Consider the following 26,141-nt stretch of genomic DNA (forward strand, 5'->3'; position numbering starts at 1 on the left):
CAGGGGCCCCGGGAGTGTCCAAGGGAGGGCAGTTGGAACCAGGGGAGGGGACAGCACTGAGACCAGGGTGCCAAGACACTTTCTGGGAGATAGCTACCCTCTCCTTGTTTTAGCAGCTACTATGTGCCTGGCCCAGTGCCAGGCCTTTTGCAAGTGTCATCTCTCCAATCTTCCGTCTCCTCTGTGAGGCAGGAAATGTGACCCTCATTTACACAGGAGGGAACTGAGGCTCAGAGAGGGGATTTCGCCCCATGTCCCACAGCGGAACCAGGATTGAACCCAAGCCTCCCTCTGAAGAGCCCGTTGTCTTCCCTGTGGCACTCTGAGGACAACTCTCTGAAAAGCTGCACGTTTGGGGACCCACCCGAGAGAAAGCGGTTATCGGTGGGACAGGGTGACAGGTTGGAGATATATTTATTTTTCTTTTCGGAAAAAAATTCTTTAATATTGTCACTACAATGAAAATATGGCACTTCCACAGACAGTGGTCTACAGATGATGTGGCCAGTGTTGGTTTTTCCCTTTGGGGTGATTTCCCCGCAGTGAGATTACAGGTGTCTGTGCCAAGGGGTGTGGGTCGTTTGAGGTTCTTGCTGTGTATCCGTCCTCCAATTCCCCGTTTCCACTCCCAGTCTGGGCCACTCAGCCCCTCGCTTCGCTGTACTAGGAAGATCACAGGAATATCAGGACAACATTTCCTGGAGGCCCTGGAGAGCCCGGAGGAAGTGCAGACGTTGGAAAGCAGTGGACAGAAGGTGGAGGCCATGGCGGGGGACCAGGCCTGGCTCAGGCACCCTCTTGGAATCGCATCCCCTCCTCCCACGAGTGTAACTGTGTGCGTGTTGCTGTGCATGTGTTTTGCAGGCCAGGGCTGAGTGGGCTGTTTTCCAGCTTGCATGTCTGCAGTGCCGTTTGACTCTTTTAAACCATGAAAGCATATTACTTTGATCAAAATGCAAATTAAATTGCAAACGAACAAAAGGCTTTGCAGATCTGACAGGTGAGAAGTGCTCCGCGGTTGCTCGGCTCGACGTCCCTTGAACTGCTGGCAGGGATGTACATTTCTCAAATGCTTCTGTGCCATCCGTCTTTTCTCTAAACTTGGTGTCTGCTGCCAGGAACAGTGTCATGGTTGGAGCCTGGCACCTGAGGGCAGACCTACTTTCAAGTCCTCCTCTGCCAGTTACTGTGTGACTTAATCTCCATTTTTATTGCCTGCAAATTGGATAGTAATAGCTTCCCTCATAGGGTTGCTCAAGGGTTAATTAGAAAATTCGTGTAAAGCATGTAAGCATGCCACTGTTAGCTCAGGAGCAAAGAAAACTTGGATTGGACAAGGAATAGCTGTGATGCCGGGAGTGGTGGTAGCGAGGGAGGCACAGGCTGACCCAGGGTAAATGGGGAGGACGTGCTGTCCTCAGGCCTGGCCCCCAGGGCACCCTGGCCGGCAATAGGTATCAGACCCTTCCCAGAAGCCTCCTATGCTGAACTCTAATTCTAGGCTGCTCTCTTTTATCATGTCTTTTAAAAGCATGCAACTTAGTTTTAATAGAAACAACACCTCTCCCTTGGTACTCAGATTTGGGCTCATCTATTTAATTATGTTTCATAATATAATAGCAGAAACAGTGTATAAATTGGTTTGGGACCAAATCCAAGTAGCTCCTGGGAAGCCTGCAGATTATTTGGTGGGGAGAGAAATACTTGGGGCCTGCTAGACCAGTGTTTAAGGTGCCCACCCATCCCCTAGGGATCTGGCAAAAATGCAGATTCTGATTCAGCAGGTCTGGGGCGGGCAGGCTGAGATGTCGCATTTCTCACAAGCTCTCAGCTGACGCCCATGCTGTTGGTCCAGAGGGCCACACTTTATGTAGGATGGGGGAGTGTATTATACTGGTACAAAAGGCCAGCATGCTGTGGGCACTAGTCCATACGTTTTACCAGGAGAATGGCTGTCTTAGTCCAGTTGAACTACTGAAACAAAATGTCACAGACTGGGTAGCTTATAAACAACAAAAATTTATTTCTCACAGCTCTGGAGGCTAGATGCCTAGAATCAGAGTGCCATCTGGTCAGGGGAGGCCTTCCTCCAGGTGACAGACTTGTGTCCTCACTCAGTGGAAGGGACAAGGGAGCTCTCTGGGGCCTCTTTTATAAAGTGCATTCATGAGGCTCCACTCTTAGGACCTGATCACCTCCCAAAGGCTCCACCTCCTAACACCATCACGTTTGGGGGTTAGGATTTCAGTATAGGAATTTTGCAGGGATGCAAACATTCAGACCATAGCAATGGCAAAGTTTTGGTGAGCTGGGCTGGCAGAGGTTGCTGGATAACTTCCACTGTGACTAATGTTAGCTTACATCATCTTAATAAATCTTCACAGTATCATGGACCATTATTTAATCTCCTATTTACTGAGGTTATAAGACTCAGAAGGATCAAGCAATTTGCCCAAGGGCTTGAAGCTAGTTCTAGGTAGAGCTGGGACTTACACCCAACCACATCTGCCTCCAGAGCCTTTCACCCACTCCATCACTATGTAGAGCTCACCTGGAGAACACCTCTAGGTCCTGAGCCCAGTCAGCCCAGAGTAACAGCTAAGCTGAGCCAAGCTTGTGGGTCTTATCTTTACCACTAAGTGTTAGAATTGGTTTGCAATTAGGCCTTTGTGGGTTCCTGTATGTACATCAGTTAATTTCTATTTTTTTGGTTTTTGTTCATTTCTTTTGAGACCTTCCCTCTGGATCTCTGACTTCCTGCTCCGATGTGGACTGGTGGCTCTTGTCCTTCTAAACAGTTTTGCTGCTGAAATTTTCTTCTATTATTATTTTGGGGACTCCCTTTATGTTACATTTGTGATTGAACACCTATTTCTTAGTTCCCAGGTCTTTCTCGTAGCTTACTTCCTAATTTTGGTGGGGCACATCCTCCAGTCACTTTCTGAGAAAAGGAGCATAGAAAGTAAATGTTTTAGGCCTTACATATCTTAAAGTGACCTTATTCTACCCTCACACTTCATCGAGAGTCTGAGAATTGAATTCTACATTGGAAACCACTTCCTTGGAATTTTGAAGGCATCGCTCTTTTTGGCTTCTAGCTTATAGGGTTGCTGAAGACAATTCTGGTGCCATTCTGATTACAGAGTCTTTGTGACCATTTTCTCCCCTTCTCTGGAAATCCTGGAAACAATTTTATCAAGTACCTAAGCGTTCTGGTAAGTCATTTGTTGTGTTTTGGTGTGGGTCTTTTTTATCCATTATGCTGGATGCCAATAAACTCTTTCAATCTAGAAATTCATGTGCTTCAGTTCTGAGAAAGATTCTTGTATTATTTATTAAGAATGATAATTTTCTGTTTTCTCTGCTCTCTTTAGGTCTTATTTTTTGAATGTACGATTTATGGAGTTTTACAATAATAAGTGTTTACTTTTCATTTTTATGTAGGCATATCTCTTAACTTTTTTTCTACATATTTTGCTGTTGATTTCATCTTTAAAATATCCTTCCCTACCCCCAAATTATATAGCCAACTCCGTTTTTAATGTTGGGAACGGCAATTTCATAATGAGGTTCATGCTGTTTTTACTCATTTACGCTCCACTGCAGGCAGCACAAGTGAGTGTTTGTCAGATAAACAAAGGAGTGAAATGATTTATTGATTGAGAAAAAGAAAAATGACCCATGTAATTTATTTTATCCAGGATCTTATCACCAGCAAAGATTCTGGTTTCTAAATGTTGAAACAAGTATTTTCTTTACAAAACTTAATAAAATATATGACAAAAACTGTTAAGGGATAAATAGTGAGCAGAAAGAACTCCCAAACACACAGTGAATACCATAGAAAAAGCATAACAAGTTTTCAAGTTATTTCCAGATACAAGGCTATGGAACACCCATGGCTGAAACAATATCATGAAAAAGAAACAAAACAAAAAAAAAGACAACAAAGGCAATCATCAGGCTGCAGAGTGTGGGGCAGTAAGAGATGTAAGGATGGTTAGGTTTGTTCCAGAGTTAGGCTGGCTGAACAGGCTCCCACACCACAGCCTTCTGAGATTCAACTAGGCTCCTGCCCATCAGACATGGCCCTGGCCCTCTGTGAGTTCATAGGTTGGATGTGAAGGTAAGATCTGACAGCAGGAAATAATGTGATAGCCATTACAAAGGGTCCCTTTGGCAATCAGCATGGCTCTTGGCACTTGGGAGGTATTCCTAAATGAAAGCCTCAATGGGAGGGGGAAGTGGCCCATTTCCCACACATCTAGCAGTCCAACAGACTTAGAAACAGCTCCAAAAGGAGCAGCCGGGAACAAACACATCCTCCGAAACATCGAAGCCAAACCCGGCAATCTGGGATGCAGAGGAGTGTAGCGTTCAGGGATCCAGGTGATGGGACCTTTGGCAAATTACTTAACCTCTCTGTGCTTCAGTTTCTCCGTCTGCATGATGGGGATAATAGTGGTGTCCACTTCATGTTGGGAGGAGGACTGTGTGAGATACTGGCATGTAAAGCACCGTGCCAGCACATGGGATACAGCAATCATTCAGTGTCACAATTCGCCTCTGTTTAATCATCGTTCTCACTGCCCAAGTGGCTGCTGGCAAGACAGTGGAAGCCAGTCATGGAACTTTGTCCTCTCAGCTGACTGATGGCTCTGAAATCTCCATGTGGATAATGTGCATGACTCCTGTGGTGTTGTCCCTCATGGAGGTGTGGGGACAGGCCCCCCTCCCGAGGCTAGGCAGTTGGCAGGCGAAGGCCACAGTGCTTCAAGTTATGGGAATATATTGAGGACACCCGTGTCTCCAGGGCTCCAGAACAATGGCTAATCAGGCCCATGGTAGCAGCTCCGCACCCCTTTCCAAGTCAATGATCTTGTGCATTTCCAAGGCCAGCACTTAGCCCAGTTCCTGTCCCACTGTGGTGGCTTTTTTTGGGCATCCTTGTTTAGCAATCTGTACCCTACATTAAAATTTAAAATTTAAGCATTGAAAATTATTTTTGCAATTCTACAATTTACTGGGGTGGAAGGGAACCATCAAAAATAATGACCTTAATTTGGCAATACTTATCTATCAAAGCTACAAATGCACACGCCCTTGACAGCAATCCCAGTTCCAGGGCTTTATCCTACAGATATACTCGCTCATATGCACAGAGGATAGTCGTAACAGGAGACTGGAAACAATCTAAACACCCACCAGTAGGAGATGGGTGTAACGGCATATATGCATAATGGAATATCAGTCATCCAACATTTTTTGAATAAGTGAAAATGCCTGCTGAACGTGTTTTACATGCCAGCTCCTGTTGTTAGTGCCTAGGATATATTAGTGAACAAAACAAAGATTTCCTGCCCTCGTGGAGCTTACATTCTGGTTTATGTGTCACACGCTAAAAAGCTATTAAAAGGCTGCAGCAGGTCCATAAGTAAGGATACCCATCCACCGACCATCTCCAAACTGTATTTATCATTAAATGAAAAAAAGCCAGGAATAGTGTGTATACGTGCCACCACGTGTGTACAATGTAACTTTGTGTTTACACAGAATTTTTCTAAAAGGATTCAGGAGAAACTGAAAGAGTAATGGCTCTCGGGAAGGAGCACTGAGGGACTAGAGGTCAGCTTTGGGAAGAAAGAGTCACTTTTCATTCTTTGTAAAGTTTAACTGTTTATCCCATGCTTGCCTTACCAAAAAACCCAAAATAAAACAAAATGCTAAAACAAAAGGCCTTTTACTCTGCCAGGTGCCTTCAAACTATTTAATCATCTAGACCAGTTTCTCAGCCTCGGCACTATAGACATTTCGGGCTGGATGATTCTTTGTTGTGGGGAGCTGACCTGTCCATTGTAGGATGTTTAACAGCATCCCTGGCCTCTACCCACCCGATACCAGTAGCACCCATCCCCTAGTTGTGACAAACAAAAGATGCCTCTAGAGATTGCAAAATTCCACGGAGGCAAAATCACCCCTGGTTGAGAACCACTGCTCTAGAGAAACTGTGAAACAGGGCAATGGGAATCACTGTCTCCATTAGACAAATAAGAAAGTTGAAGCCCAAAGAGGTTTTATATTATCTTCAAAAATTGTATGCTTCGTTTTTTTCATTGTTATCTATTCATTTATAATTTTAAATACACAGTCCTCTGCTTGTAGTTTTTAAGCAATCTATTAGTATGTGAGTGGATATACAAGAGCAGAATGAATCCAGTTTCTTACTTAGTTTAACCAGTTTCTAAAACTAGTGTTTTAGCTAAGTTAAATCTTGCTGGAGATGTTGGGCTACATAGCATAACAATCAATTAAAAAATAAACAAAATAATCTCCATTAAGATTTTGGGGGGGGACTCTCTAATTGGATACCTGACGTTCTGAACGACTACATCAAACATGTTGAAATATCAGATCTCTTGTTTTCTTCCAAATGTACGCTTTACCTCCCAAATCTGGAGTTGGCCGGCCTTATTTTTCCAGTTGGTTTATTATTTGTGTCATGAGGGCAGGACTAAACTTCGCAATTCTTTTGTATCCTGTGGCGTCCAGCATGGTTCCCAAGGACGTTTAAAATGAAGGCATCCCAGCAGGATGTGGACAGAGTAAAGGCCAGGACTTGGGACACAAATGGAAACAGGTGGGGACTGTTGTCAGCTGATGGGTTTGAAAACACAAACTCCTAGGCTGCCTTTCAGAAAAGCCTCTAATCTGTGTTTGGCCTTGGCAGCTCACCATAGGAGCGAGGACAGCAGGTTGTGGTGCTGGCCAGGGAGGGCTGTGGGCCTCTCCCTGGATCCTCTCCATCTCTGGGGCTTACTGTGCTGGGGGCTGAGATCACAAAACAAAGAAGACATGACCTGAGCATCTTACAGTATGGCGCACGCACACACAGCAATGCAGTGTGATTCTTGCCCTGATACGGGTGGCAAAGGGTGTTTTAGGAACCCTGGGAAGGGACTGGGGAACGGCTTTCGGGGATAGGCGACATATAAGCTGAGCCTGAAAGGACAGGTCTCCGATGCACCAGGTTTGTGCCCATTCTTCCCTTTCACCTTCACATGGCTGGTGGTCCTCTTTGTCATTCTGGTCTCTCAGCTCAAATGTCACCTCTTCAGGAAGGTTCTCCTTGATCAACGCAATGGAAAGCAGACCATCTAATCTCCTAGTTTTATTTTCTTCATAGCCCTTCTCAGCAGCTGGTCTTGTTGATATGTCCGTTTACTAGCTTGTTGCTAGTGGCCCTCCTCCAGAGTGAGAGTTCAAGGGATCAGAGACCATGTCTCTTTCACCACTGCTGTGGCCCTGTGAATACCCAACACCTGTGGGGTGAAGAGATTTGCCAGGTGGAGGGTGGAGTTGAGGTAGGGGGTACCTCTAGAATGCATTGGGCAGGTCAAGGTGAGGAGGACTGAAAAGGGTCCTGTGGCTCTGGCACCAGGATGCAAGATGGTGGAGGGGATGAGCCTGAGGTGCAAACGGGAGGACAAATCTAGATAACTCCCTGGAGAAGTTAGATGGAGAAAGGGAGCAGAGATATGGGGTGGGAAGTAGAGGGACCACCCATCCATGCAGGGGCATAATCGGTATCTTTAATAGGAGGGGGCCAGAATGTTTGTAGACTAAGGGTCAGGAGCCAATGGAGACCAAGGAAAGAGGGGGCCACCCAGAGCAAAGAAGAGAGGACAGCAGCACAGAGGCCTGGAGGAAGCGTTTGTCTCTGACTACTGGATGGTGCCTACTCCATTGTGTCCAGAGGGAGGGAAAAGGCATGGGTGCCAGTTACAGATGCTTGGTGCCCTGAGAGCAGGGGCACAATGCGGTGTCTGAACTGTCCTCTCACTGCAGCAAGGCCATTTGGTGTTAAGGGCAGGGGAGAAATGGAAGGTGGTTGGGTAGGGGCCAGGGACCAAGCAGTGAGTGTAGCTAGGGAGGGAAGTAGGTGAAGCCAGGAGGGGCTGATGGGTGGGGAGAAGACGACGGTGACAAGAGACTGGAGGACGAAAGATATCTGGTGATTGTGAAGATTTAGGGAGGGTGGGAGAGACAGCAGGGTGTGGTCTGAGAGTGGGGCATCGGGGCATCTGGTCTTCAGACTTCAGAGTGGGGCAGGTGGGGATGACATAGCCTAGGCTGTGGCCATGAGAGCTGGTGGCTAAGGTGGAGGGAAAGGTCATTGGAGACAAGGAGGTCAAGAAACTGTGTAGCCATGTGCTATATGGGTCCCCCAGGAGGGTAGCAGGGCTTGAGGTGAAGGAGCCAGAAGGGAGCTTCCAGAAATGAGGGAAAGTGCATGTAAGATGGGGCAAAGAGGAGGTGTGTGGGTGGCAGAAGGCAGGGGGGGCCACACAAAGGCTGGCCAGGGGGAGGAGGCTGACCACCATTGTCTTGAGGAAGAAGAGGGGGGCAGTCTTGAGATAGGGTCAGGTTTAGTGAAGGCAGGAGGTGGCTGGTGGGAGTGTTCCTTGATGGGGGCTCCTGGGAGCACAGAGGGAGGGAGCAGGAAGCCAGATCAGGGCTGGGGCCATGGAAGGACAGATGGCCAGTGTTTGAGAGGGAGGATGTGAGGCTGGGGTTGGCTGGCCTCCAAGCTCCCAGGGGTCCCTGCTGAGAGTCTGTGGGCCCCAGCCCGTGGGCCACTGTGCTTCACTGCAGACAAACACACTTGGAAAGGAGTCTGAACATGAGGACTTAAGGGACTCCGCCCCGTGTGGGAAACGGCTGCCCACTCAGGAAGAGTCTTGGCCTCTCTCCCCAGCTGACTTTGGATCAGACATTACCTAGGGACCCCCAGGGCTCCTGAGCCCGGCTGCGAGACCCTGGACTCTCAGGATGCCTCCGTGTCCCTTTTCCCCAGAGGGACAGGCCTGCCTAGCCCAGGAAGCACACCGAAGGGCTCGTCCTCTAGCACAGTTTAGGGACAGGGCTGAAATTCCTGAAATTCCAGATTCTTTGAGGGGCCTTGGTGGGCTGAGGTCGGGAGGGCCCGGCTCGGCTCCACCGCCAGAGGGCGTCCTCGGCCCGGTGGGCGGCCGGGCGGCCGTCGGGGGGCGCTGTCCGCGCCCTGCCCTGGGCCCAGCCCCCGAGCAGTGGGCCGCCGTCTGGGCCCGGGAGGCCCGCGAAGGCGGGGCGAGGGCGGGGCGAGGCCAGGCTGGGGCTGGAGGGCCGGGCCGGGGGCGGGGGAAGGAGTCCGAGGGGCGGGGCGCGGACCCGCCGCCGCGCGCCCTCCCTCTCTCCCTCCCTTTCTTTCTCTCCTTCGTACTCTGGTCTTTTCTTTGCCTCCGCAGCCGGCCGAGGGGGCGGGCCCTGCAGCCTTTGTTGCCTGCGGTCCGAGCGCAGCCGCCTGCCGGGCCGGAGTTCGGGCCCCAGGACGCCGGGAACTGCACACGGGTCGGGCATGTCCTGAGCCGGACCCGGGACCGGGCAGCGAGCAGACGGGACGGACGAGAGTGTGCGTTCAGGGTCGCCAGGCGGCCGCCTGGCCCCGGCCATGCACGGCGGCCTGAGTCCCCGCAGCCCCGCGCCGCTGCTGCGCCCCCTCCTCCTGCTCCTCTGCGCTCTGGCGCCCGGCGCCCACGGATCCTCACCAGGTGAGCGGCTGCCCCGTCACGGTCGGCCCTACCACCCTTTCCCGCTTTCCCAGCCTCGGTTTAGCCCCTTCTCACCTCCGCAGACCCCGCGCCCTCCCGGCTCTGCCTGGAGCTGTCGCGTACCCCGCTCCCCTGGGGATAGGGACAGGGGTGGGGTCGGGGCAGCGAAACCGCTTCGCCGTGGAGCCTTCTCCAGCCACCGACTCCGCTACCTACCCGGGCTGTAGCCAGAATAAAACCCCATACGCTCTTCGGGCTCCAGATTACCCATCTCCCGTGCAGCAGACCGCATCTGTCTCTGCCAGGGATCTATCGTTAGAAGGGCTGGACGGAGCGTGGCTTACACACGATGATTCGGTGTCTTGCCTTCATCAGTGTGCCTCGTGTGAAAAGCAGCCTGGCCAAGACTCTGCGGGCAAGGGCGCAGGGTCGCAGGTCTACGCGGTCCCCCGCCGCCGCCCCTGCCCACCGCCTCTGGGCTGCCCGCCCGGCCCTCGGCGGCTCCCGGGGCCGGGTCTCGCGCGGCCCTTGGACTTCCTGCCTCCCCCTCCCCCTAGTGTGAAGGCGCCGGGAGTGGAGCGGGGAGAAGTAGCTTCTTTCCCCAGCCCTGGGCTTGGCTCTCCCCGCCCCGCCCGGCCGGCCTCCGACGAGCCTCTGGCCCGGGGCCAGAATCTTGCTCGGCCGCCGTCGGCCGGTCAGCGGAGCTCCTGTAGTGTCCGGAGCAGCCGGCCTGGGAATTTAGGAACAGAGGGTGTAGGGGACCCCTGGCCTGCGGCTCAGGGAGCTCCTGGTCTGATGGGGGCGGGTCGGACGGTGGGGAGAGCCTTGCAGGCGAGGCAGTCGGGAAGGCTTTGTAGGGGAGGAGGGGCCTGAGCTTGGAGGGATTGGAAGGATGGATGAACTTTGGATGGGCTGGAAGTGTGTGTGTAGGGGCGGGGGTGCATCCCGGCAGGGCGTTGGGGCGTGGGAGGGGTGTGGATTTGGCTGAACTAGGCTTGCGTGCTGGGGATGGGGGAGACCTGCCTCTCCAGCAGAGGGATTGTGGTTGTGAGGCTAGAAAAGCATCTGGCTGGGAATGGAGGGGATTTAAACCAGATCTTAGAGGTTTGGGGAGTGTTGAGAGGAGGAGCTGATGAAAGCAGTGTTTTAGGGAGGCTCTAGCAACAATGCATAGGGAGTAGAGCAAACATTTAATAAGACCTACTATGTGCCAGCCTCCCTAATTCTTATTTCTCATCATCTCCACAACAACTCTGCAAGGTGCATGAAGGAAAGTCCTTTTATGGGTGAGGGAACAGGCTGAGAGAGGAGACTGACCTGCTAGTTTGGACATCCGGGCTACCTGGGTGAAGCCTGTGTTTTCCCACTGCTCAGAGCTGGGGACCCATGAGGATGAACCAGGTGAAGGGAATGAGGCAGCAGGCAAGTGGTTTCCCCAAGAAATTGCCCGAACTTGGGCCCAGGCCCCCTGATAGCTGTGGGATAAAGCTAGTGGAGGGAGTTCCCTGTGGTCAGGCTCCCTTTCATTTCCACTGCAGGCCAGACACAGATATGAGCCCACCCATTTGTTAAATGGGGATAATGGTATCCACTTCACAGGGTTTTTTTTTTAAGAATTAAGTGAGATGCTGAATGTGACTGCTTAGCACTGGGCAGAGACTGCCATTTGGTGGCCATTATATTTATTAATCTGCCAGGCAGACCCAGTAGGATCAGAGAGTCCTTGGTGCATCCTTTAACTTGGACCTGCCATTTGGGGTGGAGGCAGGTTAGGCACCCCTCCTATCTACCCTGGATCCCCCCTTCAGGGTGAGTGTCTGTCTCCAGCGTCCCCATAGATACCCAGGGGCCTGGGCCCTCCCCGGTCTGCTTGCACCCAGGATCCCCAACCCCGAGCTGCTGAGCTCTGTTTTCTTTGGAGTTTCCTGGGGGACTTAGGCTGGGGCTCAGCCTACCGAACACTGCCTTCTTTGAGGCCAAAGAGTGCATCTTGGGCTCCCTTTTAAGAAAATGAGACAAACCAAAGGACTTGTTGGGATTGATGTTTTGGTAGGGCAGGGACCCACCCAAACCCTCGCACATGTGAGCTCTCAGTGTGTGCGTGCACACGTGCCTGCAGGCAAGTGCAGACGGGCTTGAGGAGGAGGGTGTGTGTCACACACACACACTGTGGTTATTTTTTCTCTTTGGCATGAGCTATGGGTCGTTTGAAGGGCTGGATTGTAACTCAGGTACTTGATAAGGAGGTGAGGGTAAACACCATGTTGGCATTTCTCTGGTGGAAGCTCCAAAGTGACAGTTCTGTCACCTAGGGATGATATTCAAAGTATTTAACACCTGGTGTGGCTGGATCTCCGCCCAATCACAACTGACCTTCCTCTCTGGCAGAACAGGCTCAGCTGTGAACCACTGGAATAGTACCTGCTCCCATCCCACTGCGGCTTTAGCCCCGCTGGCTCAGCTCTGATGCACCCACGAGCCAGAGACGAACTGCAATTACCCTTTGCTGGCACTGGGTGGTGGTAACTTCAGCCACCAAGGTCTCTGCAGGGGTCAGCTGTAAGAGATGTTGAAAGAGTTGGTTATTTTTAACTCATTCTGTTCTCCTTTAAAAATATTTTAATGGCAAAACAATACATATTATTAAAAAAAGAAGGTAGAACAAAACAAAATTAAAATTATTGCAGTAAAAGTGGTAACATCCTGTAAATCTTTTTTTCTTTTTGATTAGAAAAACATTTTATTAAGCCATTAGGCAAAGAGATAAAAATAGGTTTTGAAAGAAATAGTTAAGTATTCTTTAGAACTTCTCTTGCTAATTTTCAATAACTTAGTTTACATTTTCTATGTGCTATCTACTCTTCTAAGCCCTTCCATATTAACTCATTGAATTCTCAAACAACCTAAGGAACAGCTATCGTCAGATCCATTTTACAGACAGAGAGACTGAGACTGAGTGGTAGAGTAATTTACCCACGGCCTCATAGCTGTGGGTGGCTGAGCTGAGACTGAAACCCAGGCCCTCTGACTCTGGAGCATACTAATTCGAATGCCTTTCACCTGCAGCATGTTTCTGCCTGGCCCCATCATATTTTTGAACTTAAGAAGATGCTTCTTTATAACTCTCTTTAATTTCTGTCTTGCAGTAATTTCCCAAGGTCTAGAGCAGGGATTCTCAACAGGACTGCACATCCCCGAGATCATGGATCCCTCCCCAGGGACACTTTCTAGCTTTTGGAGCCGTTTCTCCTCAGTGGTTCAGATTGCCAAGTCACACGCATACTGACTTCTTCCACCTACCTGTGTTTGAGGACACTGCTGTCACCTAGAAGTGTGTTGGGTAGTTTCAGTTTTTCTAGTGTACTGAGCACTTCAGGGCTGGTTGGCATCAGCAGCCCCCATACCTTCAGCTCATCTTTAGCAGCCTTGGCTGTGACTGTTCACGCCCTGGGAACTGCTGGTAATACTCAGTTAAAACAAAGCCTTGGAGTGTAGATGTTATTCTCCATCTCTTTGCCCTGTGATCCTCCTGATGTTTTCTGACCTCCTTATATTCTCTGAGAAGGTGAGGAGACTGAGGCTCATCAAGGTGAAATGACTGTCCAGGCCATACAATTATTAAATGGCTGAGTTGGGACCCCAACTGGGTCTTCCAGTGTTCAAAGCCCATGCTTTTGACAGTGCATTATTTTCTCAGTCCATTGTCTCTCATTTCCCAAAACACATGCCTGGGCCCAGCTTAACTTCTTGCTGCTTGTTCCCGGCACTACTGGCTTCTTCCTGGTTCTCTGGGGACCCACCATCTGGTGTCTACCACCAACATGCCCTCTTCATCTTCGTAGTTAAACATGTGCCCACATGTCCAAGGACATTTCACATGTGCCCCTTTTGACAAAGCTTTCCTTCAACCCTGTCTGTCTGTGGGGTAGCCCCTCCCCTTGCTTGGACCTTCTCAGCACTGTGCTGGGGGAAGGATCACAAGGGCCTTGCACCATTTCTCTGAGGGCAAGGATGGTGTCTTATACATTTTCCTGGACTTGGGGGCACCGAACTCTCCCTCCCAACACCAAATGCCATGGACCAGGTAGGTTAACATAGGGCTGGTGGGAAGAAGACATTTTTCTTAAAACATAGGGCCTCTTGGCCCATCTCTTGTTTTCTCAGTTTTGTTAGAGATTCAATTCTTTACTGAATGAAAAACAAGACAAGTGTGAAGCTGAGGGCAACGTATATTTAGCTAAAGCTTTGGGAACAGCATAGGGAGTGGTGGAGACTGAGGTGGAGGGGGAGCACAGTCCTTCTCTAAAGGGTCGCTTCTGACAAGTGGGAATTTAGGCCTCACATGGATAGATGATAAAACTTTTCAAGGAAAGCTGAAAATTAAGGGTTTTGTACTTGATCATGTGATTTTTTTAAAATAGGCAATTGATTAAATATTTTAAATATTTGTGCCAACCCAACAAACCACATCTCCCCCCACCCCAAAAAAATCAATAAACTGACAAGAAACAAGTCTGCAGGCTGAAGTTGTGAAGTTGCTATCCCAAATGCCTTATTAGGATGTCAGAGCAAGAGCTCTTAAATTATACAGCCCAGTGGCTTCTAAATGCCAGCCCCGGAAAATGGTTACATCAGAATCCCTAGAAGGTTTAGAAAAATACAGAAAAAACACAGATTCTGGGGCTTCAGAGCCCTGGGTCTATGGGATCAGAGTCTCTGAGCTGAGACCTGGGCGGCTGCAGTTCCTCAGAGCTCTCCAGGTACTGCTGATGTTAAGCCAGGTTCACATCATGAGTAATTTCCAAACTTCCCTGATGATCACAGTCCCCTGAGGCTCCTGATAAAAACACAGCTTCCCAGTCCCATTTCCTGGAGATGCTGATTCAGTTGGTCTGAGACAGGGCCTGGGAATTTGTTTTTTAACAAATTCTCATCTGAGAAGTCTGGAAAATCCTTGCACTGGTGCCCTCCTGAAACTCAGAGCCAGGGAAGATTTGTCCAGAACCACATAGCAAGTTACCCCAGCCACACTGCCTTCTGCCTCTCAGAGCATGCTCTGATGGCCCACCCGCTGGGGCTGTGTGGGTGGTAGGGGATGTCCTCAGCAGAGGGGCACACCACTGGTGCAGGCAGGGCACTCTACATATAGCTTGGCAGGAGACAGGGAGGGTGAGTTGCGTTTGTGCAGCCTGGCTCGTACGGAACTTCAGGCTGGACTTGGCAGCCACACAGAGAGCCCTGGTGGGACAGCTGCACGGCACCCAGGCATTCTTGTGGGCCCAAGGGGTCATTGTCATGGGCAGCCACGATCTGAGCTGAGCTTCAAGCCAGTTGGTCTGGGCAGGCCCTGGGGCTGGGAGAAACTGCAGGTGGGCCACTTTCTTTCCTGCTCCTCAGAGCCTGAGAGCTGCAGAGAAGGAAAAGGGGAGACAAGAGCATCAGCTCTGGGGGTCCTGGGTCCTGCCCACCCCTGGCAGTGCTGCTCTGATGTGTGTATATGTCCACGTGAGATTTCTTTTGAGGACTAGGTCTGGTGGCCAAAATAGTTTGAAAAACTTGATCTAGTCCAACTCCTTTATGTTGGCGATGGGGAAACAGGCCCAGCTGCTGAGAATGTAGAACAGTGTTACTGAAGAAACTGAAGCCATTTGGGAGATTTAACTACTCTCGCTGCATGGCTTTAGTCCAGTCTCAGCACTTCTCTGAATGTCCCTTTGCTTTCTCCAGAGGCAATCTGGAGACTTTACTGCAGGTGTCCTAACCTGGGATCCGCAGCCACAGGGACACGGGTAGGATTCAGAGGATCCATGAACTTGGATGGGAATATATTACATCTTTAATTTTTCTAACCTTGAAGTGAAATTTAGCATTTCCTTCAATTATAAATACTAGCAACAAATCACAACAGTATTAGCAGCATCTGTGATTTTGCTATGAACAGGAAAAAAAGCAAATTTTTTACTCTCAATACAGTTGCAGGTATCTTGAAATAAGGTTGATGCTCATCAGTACTTCAAAATCACCATAGTGGTTAAATCTGCTGTTAGATCTTTAATGCATTAATAAAGGAGCACATAATTCCACATCTACTTTTTAAATTATTTTGATAACTGTATTTCAATATAATCAATTTTCTTCGTATTCCTATATATTTTCTCTTATGCATTTAAAACAATATTCTGAGGAGCAGAATCCATGGGGCAAAAAAAAAAAAAAAAAAAAAAGTAAGAATCAAGCCTTACTGGGAAATCCAAGCAGACAGAATGACTAGGAAATGATTCAGCAAATGGCAAGGGCCTGAACAGAAGTCCACAAAAATTTCCCAGCCCTGGAACCTTTTCTTCAAATGAACTCTTGCATGTGAAAGAAAGAAACCAGAGCTGCTCTGCTGAAGTGGTAGTGGTGAGCGGCCAGGGAGCCCTACCTGGGTGGTCCTGCTCTGACTCCCCATGTCAGAAGGCCAGGAGATGCATGCAGAATCTTCAGGCACTTAAAAAACCCATCAGGCTAATAATAGTCATGATAATCATAACTGCCATCACATTCAGTCAGTGGGTCAGGCATTGTTACGTGGATAACCCTCACAACAGCTCCAAGAGTGTAAGATATTATCCCCATCCTACAAATTTTACACAAATATCTACTGGGAAATTACCAGTTTCCAGCCATTCTTCTGGCACTTAAAATCTTCAACAAAGACTATAAAAATTCTTGCCCTCCTAGAGTTCATATTCGGAGGAGATAGAGATAGAAAAATGGAAAAAATAATGAAGATTTTAAGTGATACAGTATGTCCAAAGTGCTATGGGGAAAAATAAAGCAGGGAAGGGGGATAGTGAGACCCCGGGAGTTGCAATTTTAAAATAAAGTGAGGAGAGCTTTGAGGAAGGACTTGAGGGAGGTGAGGGGTTTAGTTACGTGGATAACTGAGGGAAGTGTGTTCCAGGTAGAGGGAACAGTGATGCAAAATCTGAGGCAGGAGCATGTCTGACTTGTTTGAAGAATAGCAAGGAGGCCAGGGGGCGGCAGGTGTAGCAGAGATGAGATTGGAGAGGTAACACTGCCTGGGGTCCCACAGGCCGTTGCCAGAACTCTTGACTTCGGCTGTGTGAGAGCTGAGAGCCACTGCAGAGTTTTGAGCAGACAAGGGCCATGATCTGACTGATCCCTGTAATAAGTCCCTGTGAGTGCTCTGTTGAAAGCCGACCAGGGGAGAGGGACGCCAGGTGGGCAAGAGTGGAAGCAGCAGGGCCTGTTAACAAGTTATCCCTATAACCTAGATGGAGCAACCGAGGCGCCGAGAGGTCAAGTAGCAGAGCTGGTGGCGGGCGGCGCGGTGAGGATTTGAATCCCGGCACTGTGACCTCAGCCGCCCTCGCCTGGCCGCTCCCCACTCCGGTCCCTGGGTCTCCTCCCTGCAGGGCACGCTGCCAAGGGCCGGGCGGCGCTGGACATCGTGCACCCGGTGCGCGTGGACGCAGGGGGCTCCTTCCTGTCCTACGAGCTGTGGCCGCGCGCGCTGCGCAAGCGAGACGTGTCCGCGCGCCGCGGGGCTCCCGCCTTCTACGAGCTGCAGTACCGCGGCCGCGAGCTGCGCTTCAACCTGACCGCTAACCCGCACCTGCTGGCGCCCGGCTTCGTGAGCGAGACGCGGAGGCGCGGAGGCCTGGGCCACGCGCAAATCCGGGCCCGCGCCCCCGCCTGCCACCTGCTGGGCGAGGTGCAAGACCCCGAGCTCGAGGGCGGCCTAGCGGCCATCAGCGCCTGCGACGGCCTGGTGAGTGTCAGCGCGGTGAGTCGGCGGGACGCGGGGCTGCCCCCACCCGCCCCGCGGCCTGGCCACGGCCCTGCCTGCTGGATCTGACCCATCTGCTTTTCCTCTCCCAGTCTCAGCAGTCACACCTGTAAAATGGGTGGACAACACAGGCCTCGTTCTCAACGACAGCGTCTCTCAAACTTTCATGTTAGAGCCAGAATCACGTGTGTCTTGTTAAAACCGAGTGTCCCATGGGGGTAGCGGGGAGCAAAACTTGCGTTTCTGACAATTTCTCAGTGTTGAAGCTGCAGGTTCAGACACCCTACTTTGTGGTGTGTGTAGACTAAATAACTCAGAAAGCAGCTGAGTCCCTCTTTGAGGGGTCACTTATGACTTTGTTCTCCCCACCCCCAGACTCCTTTTGGCTGCTTTTCTCCAGGACAGGCGTCCGGCCTTTTTCTTGCCTCAGGGGGTGTTGAGGCTACCTCCCAGCTGCAGGCCTCATTTTCCCGAGTTTTTCTGGACTGAGGTGATGCTGGTTACTGCGTGCAGCCCTAATTGCCCCCCTCTGCGAGAGTGCGGAGTTAGAGTAGCTCCATTGCAGGCAGGTAGGGCTCCTTTCTGCTCTGGATTAGGTGACCGGCCCTGCCCTTCCAGCTGCAGAGGGTGGGGTATGGGAAGACTAGGGGGCGATGGGTGCACATTCTCAGCCATCCACTGTTCCCAGGAGGGAGCCTCAGCTCAGATTGCTCAGGAGAAGCTGTGGGCGGTGGCAGGACAAGGCCTAATGACAGACAGCTCCCATCACAGGCTGCAGGATATCTGCGCCTTTAACAGCCCATCTGTCTTGGAAAGGAACCTGTCCTCCTCCCTTTCCATACAGTTAGTTAATCTTGTTGAGCCTGTGTGACAGCTGCACCCACGGGCATGGTTCCCATTTTCCAGATGAAGAAGCAGGCTCAGAGAGGAGCTTGCCCAAGATAGCTCAGTTATCTAGTGGTGGCATCTGCATTCAGCCCAGGTTTCCAGCCCCTAGAGCTGATGATCACTTTCTAACGCTCCAGCCCTGCATGACCCAACTGGCAGGTGGACTTGGAGCCAATGCGGGAGGTCCAAGGGAGGTTACTCCTTCTTCTTTGTTGGAGTCCTGAGCCTCCTTAGGAGATGGTGGATTGTTCAAAGATACTTCCCAAGACCCCTTCCTCCCCTGGCCTCTCTCAGTGCCATAGGACATGCCCAAGACATCCCTGCCAACTTTCTTTCTCTGGCAGACCCTGGGACCAGGGAAGAGGATGTCCTGGTGGCAGTGGGCATCTCCATGGCCATCTTGTTAGATTTGGGTGCAGACCTCTTCCTTCCTTCCTTCCTTCCTTCCTTCCTTCCTTCCTTCCTTTCTTTCTTTCTTTCTTTCTTTCTTTCTTTCTTTCTTTCTTTCTTTCTTTCTTTCTTTCTTTTCTTTCTTTCTTTTCTTTCTTTCTTTCTTTCTTTCTTTCTTTCTTTCTTTCTTTCTTTCTTTCTTTCTTTCTTTCTTTCTTCCTTTCTTCCTTTCTTTCTTCCTTTCTCTCTGTTATCAAATTTTTCTTTTTATTGAGATATAATTGACATATTAGTTTCAAGCAATGATTTGACAGCTGTGTATATTGTGAAATGATACAATAAGTCTAGTTACAAATTTTTGTGTACATAGAGTTACAGACTTTTTTCCTTGTGGTGAGAACTTTTAAAATCTCTCAGCAACTTTCAAACATACAGTACAGTATTACTGACTATGGTCACCATGCTGTACATTACATCCCCGGGGCTTTTTTTTTTTTCATTTTTGATGTTAAGCTTTTAATTGTAATTCCTGCTTATCTCCGGGGATTTCTTGCTTCTCATGGACTAAGGGGTGGGGTGGGTATATGGAGCAGCTTCCTGGGAGTGGTGGCTTCTGAGCTCAGCCTAGAAGCCCTTGGCTGTGTGAAATGGCAGGGAGGAAGATTCCAGGCAGAAGGTGCAAAGTGAACAAAAGCCCAGAGGGAGGAAAATGCAGTGTACCTGGGGTCAGTCAGGGGTTGTGGGCTCCGCTGGGCAGGGCGGGCCTCAGATCGTCAGGAAGAGCAGCTGAGCGCCAGCCCTGCTGTGTGCCCCTCGTGCTTCTTCCCCAGAAAGGGGTGTTCCAGCTCTCCCACGAGGACTACTTCATTGAGCCCCTGGATGGTGTCCTAGCCCGGCCTGGCCGTGCCCAGCCCCACGTGGTATACAAGCGCCAAGCCCCTGACAGGCGGGCAGAGCTGGGGGAATCCAGGGCTGCAGGCACCTGTGGGGTGAAAGGTATGCTCCTCTGTGGCCAGCTCTGGGGTAAGGGGATGGGACTGGGGGCATGGAGGGTCCTTTCTAGAAACTTCTCTCAATAACCCCATGTCCAGCTTCTGTTGGACCAAAGGGACACAGACAGACCAAGAAACAACATCATCACAGCCTGTGCCCTCCATATGTGTCACGGGCTTGAGGCCTCTGCCTGTCAGGCCTGCCCCAGCTCATCCCTGGACTGACCCCTCTCACTGCTACCTCATCTACTCCCTCTACCTCAGGGCTCCATCATCCCTGCCCCCTTCCCCACTCACTGTCTGTGGACCTCCAGTTCTGCCAACCATTCTTCCTCAAGTGTCCAGGCAGGGCCGGGTCATACCCAACCCCAGCAGGACAGTTAGCCAGGAACCTCCCTCCCCTCCCCAGTCTGGTCCCACCCCAGAGTAACTGACTTCAATTGTTGGGGACCTAGAGTGTGGTACCACCAGTGCCTCTTCTGCAGAGTGGCCACAGCCCTGGCCAGTCCAGGTAAGGAGCTGCTTGCTAAGGGCTACTGGGGTTTGGGAGCTGTTCCAGCTTCACAAGCTGCCAACAGCTTGGGGACTCTATTTGCTGGAACAGACACCCACAGAGGCACGCTTCTTGGCCTCAGTTTCCCCAGCTTCATAGATGTGCTGCTTCTTCTGATCTGGGGGCAGCCTCGGCCAGTGGGGCGGGTCTCCAGTGGGGTCAGCTGGGTTGGGTCTTGGCCAGCGTCCCCAGGCTGGGGGTTAGGCCAGGGGGTCTGCATGTGCTGGCACATACTCACCACAGTGGGGGAGGGAGCAACGTGGGGAGTTAGGGTCCCAGGAGCTCGCTCACGGGCACAGTGATTTACTGTGTTCATAGCCACCATTTCATCGGCTGATCAGCTTTTCTATTTATAGTCAGGGATCCCCAGGGCCAGAGAAGGGAAGTGAGCAGGTCAGGGTCACATGGCATGGGTCCGAGGCAAAGTCATGATGGGAAGCCAGGCCTCCTGCCTTTGATCCCAGCACTGTTCCCGCTGACCCAGAGAGAACTCGCTATGAAGAAGCCCTGGAGTTGCGGGTCCTGAACCCAGTCTGCTGGCAGCTAACCCCTACCCCGTCTGGGGCCCACAGAGTCCCCAGATCTGGAGACCCGGCGGGAGCGTTGGGAGCAGCGGCAGCAGTGGCGACGGCAGCGGCCGAGGCGTCTACACCAGCGCTCAGTCAGCAAAGAGAAGTGGGTGGAGACCCTGGTGGTAGCTGATACCAAAATGGTGGAGTACCACGGGCAGCCAAATGTCGAGAACTACGTGCTGACCATCATGAACATGGTGAGGCTGCTGCGGGCGGTGGGCAGTGGTGGGTGGTGAGGGCTGCCAGGGGGTGGTGTTGATGAGGTACAAAGGGTGTGTGTACCCCAGGTTCAGGCCCCAAGCAGGAGGTACAGGCTCCAAGCTCTTGAGTCCAGGAGAAGATGGGAAGCCCCGCAGGGAATCACTAGGAGAGAGCCCTGGCAGAGGTGGGGCCTTTGGGGCTGCTGTGGGACATTGTTGGGTGTCATGTCACTTCACTGGCTCAGCAGCCTCCACCTGCTGCCGGGACCAGGGCTAGGGGAGGGGAGGCTGAGGCAGCCAGAACCCTGTGCCTGCCCGGGGGAGCTTGTAGGCTGGTTGGCTCATCCAGATCACTCTGAACAAACACCTCCTTCCTCTGGGCCAGGATGTCAGCACACCTTAGAATTAGAAGGGTCTGTTCAGCTCAGGGGTCTACTAGCTGGTGATCTTGGACAAGCCATGTTACCTGTCTTAGCCTCAGCTTGCTCGTCTGTGATCTGGGGGTGACATTAGTGCCTTACGGGGTTGGCATACTGCTCTTGACCCCACAGTTGAGATAGCTAGCCCCTGAGAGGGTGAGTGACTTGCCCCGGTCACACAGCAAGGCAGGACAGAGCCCAATAGGAGCCCAGGTCTCCTAAATCCCCCTGGGTCACCGTGGCTGAGTGGAGCTGGTGATTCCCCAAGTTGCCTGCAGTGCCAGCCACTTCTCCCTGCCACTGCCCCGGGCGTGCAGGTGGGCAGCCTCAGGCAGCCAAGCTGCTTCCTGCGGCCCTGACCCTGAGAGAAAAGATGTCTGCCCCTGGCATTCTTAGCAGGCCACCCACTGCACAATGCTGTTTCCCTCCTGGTCTAGATGCTTGAGGGCAGGGTGAGGGGTGTGTGCTCTGCAGCTGACGTGGCCAGTGTCATACTCCACAACTTCCCCCCCATGCCAGCTTTTCATCCCTGCAACAATAAAGGACGTGCCTCTGGATGATCCAAGGTCTGGCCATGCCTTTTATAGCCTTGAAGCCTGGGCTCAGAGAAAGGAAGGGGCTCCGTCCACGGCCATCGTGCCCCCGCTGCTCGAGCCTGCATTGGCAAGCCTAGCTCTGGGCCAATTTCTGCCTGACTTGGCCACCCTTGTTGGCTCCCTGCTCCTTATGGAATGAAGGCCATGACCTTCTGCCTGACACTTGAGGCCTCCGTTTAGCTTCATCTGCCCATGGAGAGTGACCACTAAAGGCCAGGGTTCAGGGGGAACTGTTGCTGGACAGCAGGGCCTGGCCGCTGGGCTGGGGAGTGGGCAGGGCCAGGTTCGCAGGCCACAAAGTCCTCTCCTTTCATTCTCCCCGCTCAGGGGCTTAGCCTGAAAGAGGCCCAAGACCTTGGCTGGAGCCACCGATGGTTAGCTGGGTGCATTTGCTTTATCTTTTCTGAGTGTTCTGTGTGGGCCAGGTACTGAACCCTCCAGGCCCCCCTGGGTGACAGGTCAAGGATTTGGCCCCAGAGCCTGGCCTCTTCCTGCCTCCCTGTCCGGGATCACAGGAGGCATGCATTTGTTGTGAGCCCCACCCTGGAGGAGGGAGGCTATGTCTGGCTCTCACATTTCCCTGCTCTGGATGATACTAGGTTTTCCAGCATCAGTCAGGACAGAGTAGGGGCACCTCCGAGTCTAACAGTGCTAGACACCCTGTAAGGGGACTCTAGGAGATGGCAGGGGTAATACGGGATGGCATGCAGCCAGCCTCTGAGGAAGGCTGGACCGTGTGTTAGGGCGGGAGCCTTGTGAACACCCGCTACTTGTCCAGGGTTCCACATGCACTGCCTCATCTAAGCCTCAGCCCCATTTTATAGTTGAGGGAACAAAGGTTCAGAGAGGCCAAGGGACTTGCTCAAGATCACACGACTAGTAAGTGCCAGAGTTGGGACTAGAGCTCAGATTTGTCTGCTTCCAAAGTCATCTGTCCTCAGTGCCCCTCAGCCTGCCCAGAGAGGGACAGCTAGGTAGCTACGGTGACCAGGATGTGCTAGAATGATGGAGGGACGGGGTGGTGGAGATGAGGAGAACTTACCCCCTTTTTCCCTCCGGAGCAGATGCTTGTTCATGTAATGTGCCAGGCCTAGGACTACTGTCTTTACCCTCTGGACAGCGGAGACCCACTCATTGCTTTCAGCAAGGGCATAGTGTGATTGGGTTTACATTTCAACGACAGATGACAGGGCTGCGAGGCTGCAGGTGGGCTCAAGGGCAAAATGTAGGAGGCAGAATCGGTTGATGTGGGGGAGGAAGGTGGCGCAGAAGGGCTCCCAGGCTCCAGTGTGTGCGTGGAGGCGACGGAGGCACATTGCATTACCGTCTTCACCGTTTCTGAAAGTGCCATTCATCCCCATTATCAGGGGCTTTTGTGCCCTCTTAACAGCCTGTGTTTTCTCCATTCCTATTTGAATAATATTTTTCTTGATGGAATTGCTAGAAGCCAACTCTCAGCTGGTGTGTCTGGACATCTCTGCCTGCTGGGAACCCAGCACCCTTCCCTAGTCATGGACTGGCCTCTTCCTCGTTCTGAGGGAGCTCTGAAAGACAAGATCGCTTTCCCCCATTTCCTTGCACCTTGGAGCACTGTCCATCTTTAGGGGTGGCTTTCTGTCTTGGGGCTGAGTGGGGAGCCACCTATGTAGCTGAGTGGGAGCCTCTGAGAAGCGTGCACACCTGCCCTCTTGGCCCTGTGGCTCTCAGCCCCAGGGAAGATGCACCTGTGCCTGCCTCCGTCCCTCCCCCAGGCTCTGTACAGGTCATCCCTTGTGCGAGGGCTCACTCCTGGAATGCTGACCCAGCACTCCCAGGACAGGAAGGGGCTGCAGGGCCCTAGGATGAGCCAACAAGCCAGCATTTGGAAGTGTGAGCTGGGGAATAGGATCCCAAACTGGTGCTCAGGACTGCCCTGGGCCTGGGAGGGGCCGGGGAGGCCCTCTTGTCCCCCCTGATGCAGGGTTAAGGAAGTGTATGTACAGGTGTGGGCACTTCCACGTATGGGATGCATGTACTGGCTGAGCTCCCCTGCCTGTGAACTTGGCTGTGCCTCCCTCCAGGTGGGTTGGAGGTGGGCAGAAGCTGCTCATATCTTGTATCCAGGGTGACAGCCTGACCCTTATCTCTCGTGCAGGTGGCCGGCTTGTTTCATGACCCTAGCATTGGGAACCCCATCCACATCACCATTGTGCGCCTGATCCTGCTGGAAGATGAGGAGGTAAGTCACATGGCCTCACACTGTCCCCTGGGATAGGCATCGTCTGCCAGAGCCCTTCTGCCATTTACCTGAGCTGTCTTGTGTGGAAGGGCACAGTGAGGGCCTCCTTGGCCCAACAAGTGTCATCTGTCACCCCCAGCCCCTGGCTGACCCTCTTTTAGGTCCCCTCTGGGGGGTGCCTGTGGGAGGGGTGGTCAGACTGGAGGCTGGACTGGGACCCACAGACCTTGGCTGCTTGTCCGCCGCTGCCACCTCTGGGTCTCTGTCTCCTGCTTTCATGTGGAGGAGAATTTGGCTTAGCCCTTCAGAGCTCAGGGGGAGGTTGAGTGGCCGTTCTCTCTGCCCCCAGGAAGACCTAAAGATCACTCACCACGCAGACAACACCCTGAAGAGCTTCTGCAAGTGGCAGAAGAGCATCAACATGAAGGGGGACGCCCACCCGCTGCACCACGACGCCGCCATCCTGCTCACCAGGTGCCGCCAGCTGGGAGGGGCTGGGCCGGGGGTGCGGCCGGGAGAGCCTGCCTTGGAGGGAGGTGCCCCTTGAGACTCAGGGAGGAGCCCCGGGATTGGGGGAGACACGGCCCTGCTCTCAGGGAGCCGTATTTTGAGGAGAGTTTGCACACCTTTGACCCACGACTGGAAAGTCTCACTCTCGTACCACGCCCCTCCAGCACGACCCCAACCTCTGACAACCACTGATCTGTTCAGAGGAGGCAGTATTTTTTAACTCCAGGTGTAGTTATTTCCCTCTACTGGGCTCTGGCAGCTTCTGTCAGCATCCTCGCTGGGGTAGGAACCCAAATTGTATGTGTGTGGGTCTGCTTCCCAGGCCCAGACAGGTGTCCTGTGTGAACGAGGGCACTTGCTTCCCAAGTGGCTCCTGCTCTGGTCTCAGAGCAAAGGGAGGCGCATCTCTCTCCCTCGCTTCCTCGGAGTCAGCATGGGCCCTTCCCTGCCCCCCTCAGCTTGGATGGGCCTGGCTCCGGGCCAGGTCAGCCTAAAGGCCCCTTCTCTCTGTCTGTGCAGGAAGGACCTGTGTGCAGCCATGAACCGGCCCTGCGAGACCCTGGGCCTGTCCCACGTGGCGGGCATGTGCCAGCCGCACCGCAGTTGCAACATCAACGAGGACACGGGCCTGCCCCTGGCCTTCACCGTGGCCCACGAGCTCGGGCACAGGTACCCCACCCCCTGCCCCCACTGCCCCCACACTAAGAACCCAGTTTCACCTCCAAACCTGCGGGCACCAGACAGCCAAGCCGATGGCCCGCAAAATCCCAGGGAAGGGAGCCCTGCCTTGGCGGAATGAGCCCAGCCTGACCACGTGCTGTCCCTAAAGTGTCCCTACCCCACAGCCAGGCTGCTTTCCTGTTAGATAGGAGAGGGGCCCACCTGGCCTGGAGTGGGTCTTATCTGAAGTGGAGTTGAGATGGGTCAGAAAGTCACCATAGTCTTTGTCCCTTCCTGTTGCCCTCACTGCTTATATTTTTGACTCTTGGTCCCTACCACCCCCCTATTCCTAATTGCTCTGTGACCCTAGGCAAGTTCCACACCCTCTCTGGGCCTCTATGTGCTCCCTGTTGATCGAGGAGGTTGGATTCAGTGATGTCCAAGGCTCCCTCCATTGGACACCTTTACATGTGGCTGTTATGCCTAAGCTTGGCCCGTGCCCTCAGCCACGTGCCCAGGCTGTTTAGCTGTGAATAAGGCAGCATCTTAGATGGTCTGGGAACCAACGAAGGCAGGCTCGCAGAGAGCTCCATGGCCAGCAGTGTTGGGTCATCACTGAGGACTGAACGAGGCAGAGTTTCTGAAAGTGCTTAGTGAGGCACCTGGCACGTAGCAAGTGCTCAGCAGATATGCTCTTTCTCTCATGTCTGTCCCAAGGATGGTCTCCTGAGACCTTTCCTGGGGGAATACAGCAGCTCAGA

General features: G+C 52.3%; 1 protein-coding gene across 2 annotated transcripts in view; it reads left to right on the plus strand.

The window, feature by feature from the left end:
• Positions 1 to 9,211: 9,211 nt before the first annotated feature.
• The window catches only part of ADAMTS7 (ADAM metallopeptidase with thrombospondin type 1 motif 7), a 40,460-nt gene continuing 23,530 nt past the window's right edge, over positions 9,212 to 26,141 (plus strand). Inside the window, exons 1-8 of one of the 2 annotated variants that reach the window (XM_074354158.1) lie at positions 9,212 to 9,587; positions 17,009 to 17,364; positions 19,491 to 19,656; positions 20,062 to 20,163; positions 20,778 to 20,974; positions 24,127 to 24,210; positions 24,560 to 24,684; positions 25,240 to 25,389. In XM_074354158.1, coding sequence (XP_074210259.1) covers positions 9,488 to 9,587; positions 17,009 to 17,364; positions 19,491 to 19,656; positions 20,062 to 20,163; positions 20,778 to 20,974; positions 24,127 to 24,210; positions 24,560 to 24,684; positions 25,240 to 25,389 — 1,280 coding nt within the window. In that variant the 5' untranslated portion in view covers positions 9,212 to 9,487. The remainder of the gene's footprint in view (positions 9,588 to 17,008; positions 17,365 to 19,490; positions 19,657 to 20,061; positions 20,164 to 20,777; positions 20,975 to 24,126; positions 24,211 to 24,559; positions 24,685 to 25,239; positions 25,390 to 26,141) is intronic. The other variant, XM_074354159.1, reaches the window with a different exon arrangement.

The sequence above is a fragment of the Camelus bactrianus genome, chromosome 27, assembly GCF_048773025.1.
Source record: "Camelus bactrianus isolate YW-2024 breed Bactrian camel chromosome 27, ASM4877302v1, whole genome shotgun sequence".
In the NCBI taxonomy this organism is placed as follows: Eukaryota; Metazoa; Chordata; class Mammalia; order Artiodactyla; family Camelidae; genus Camelus; species Camelus bactrianus.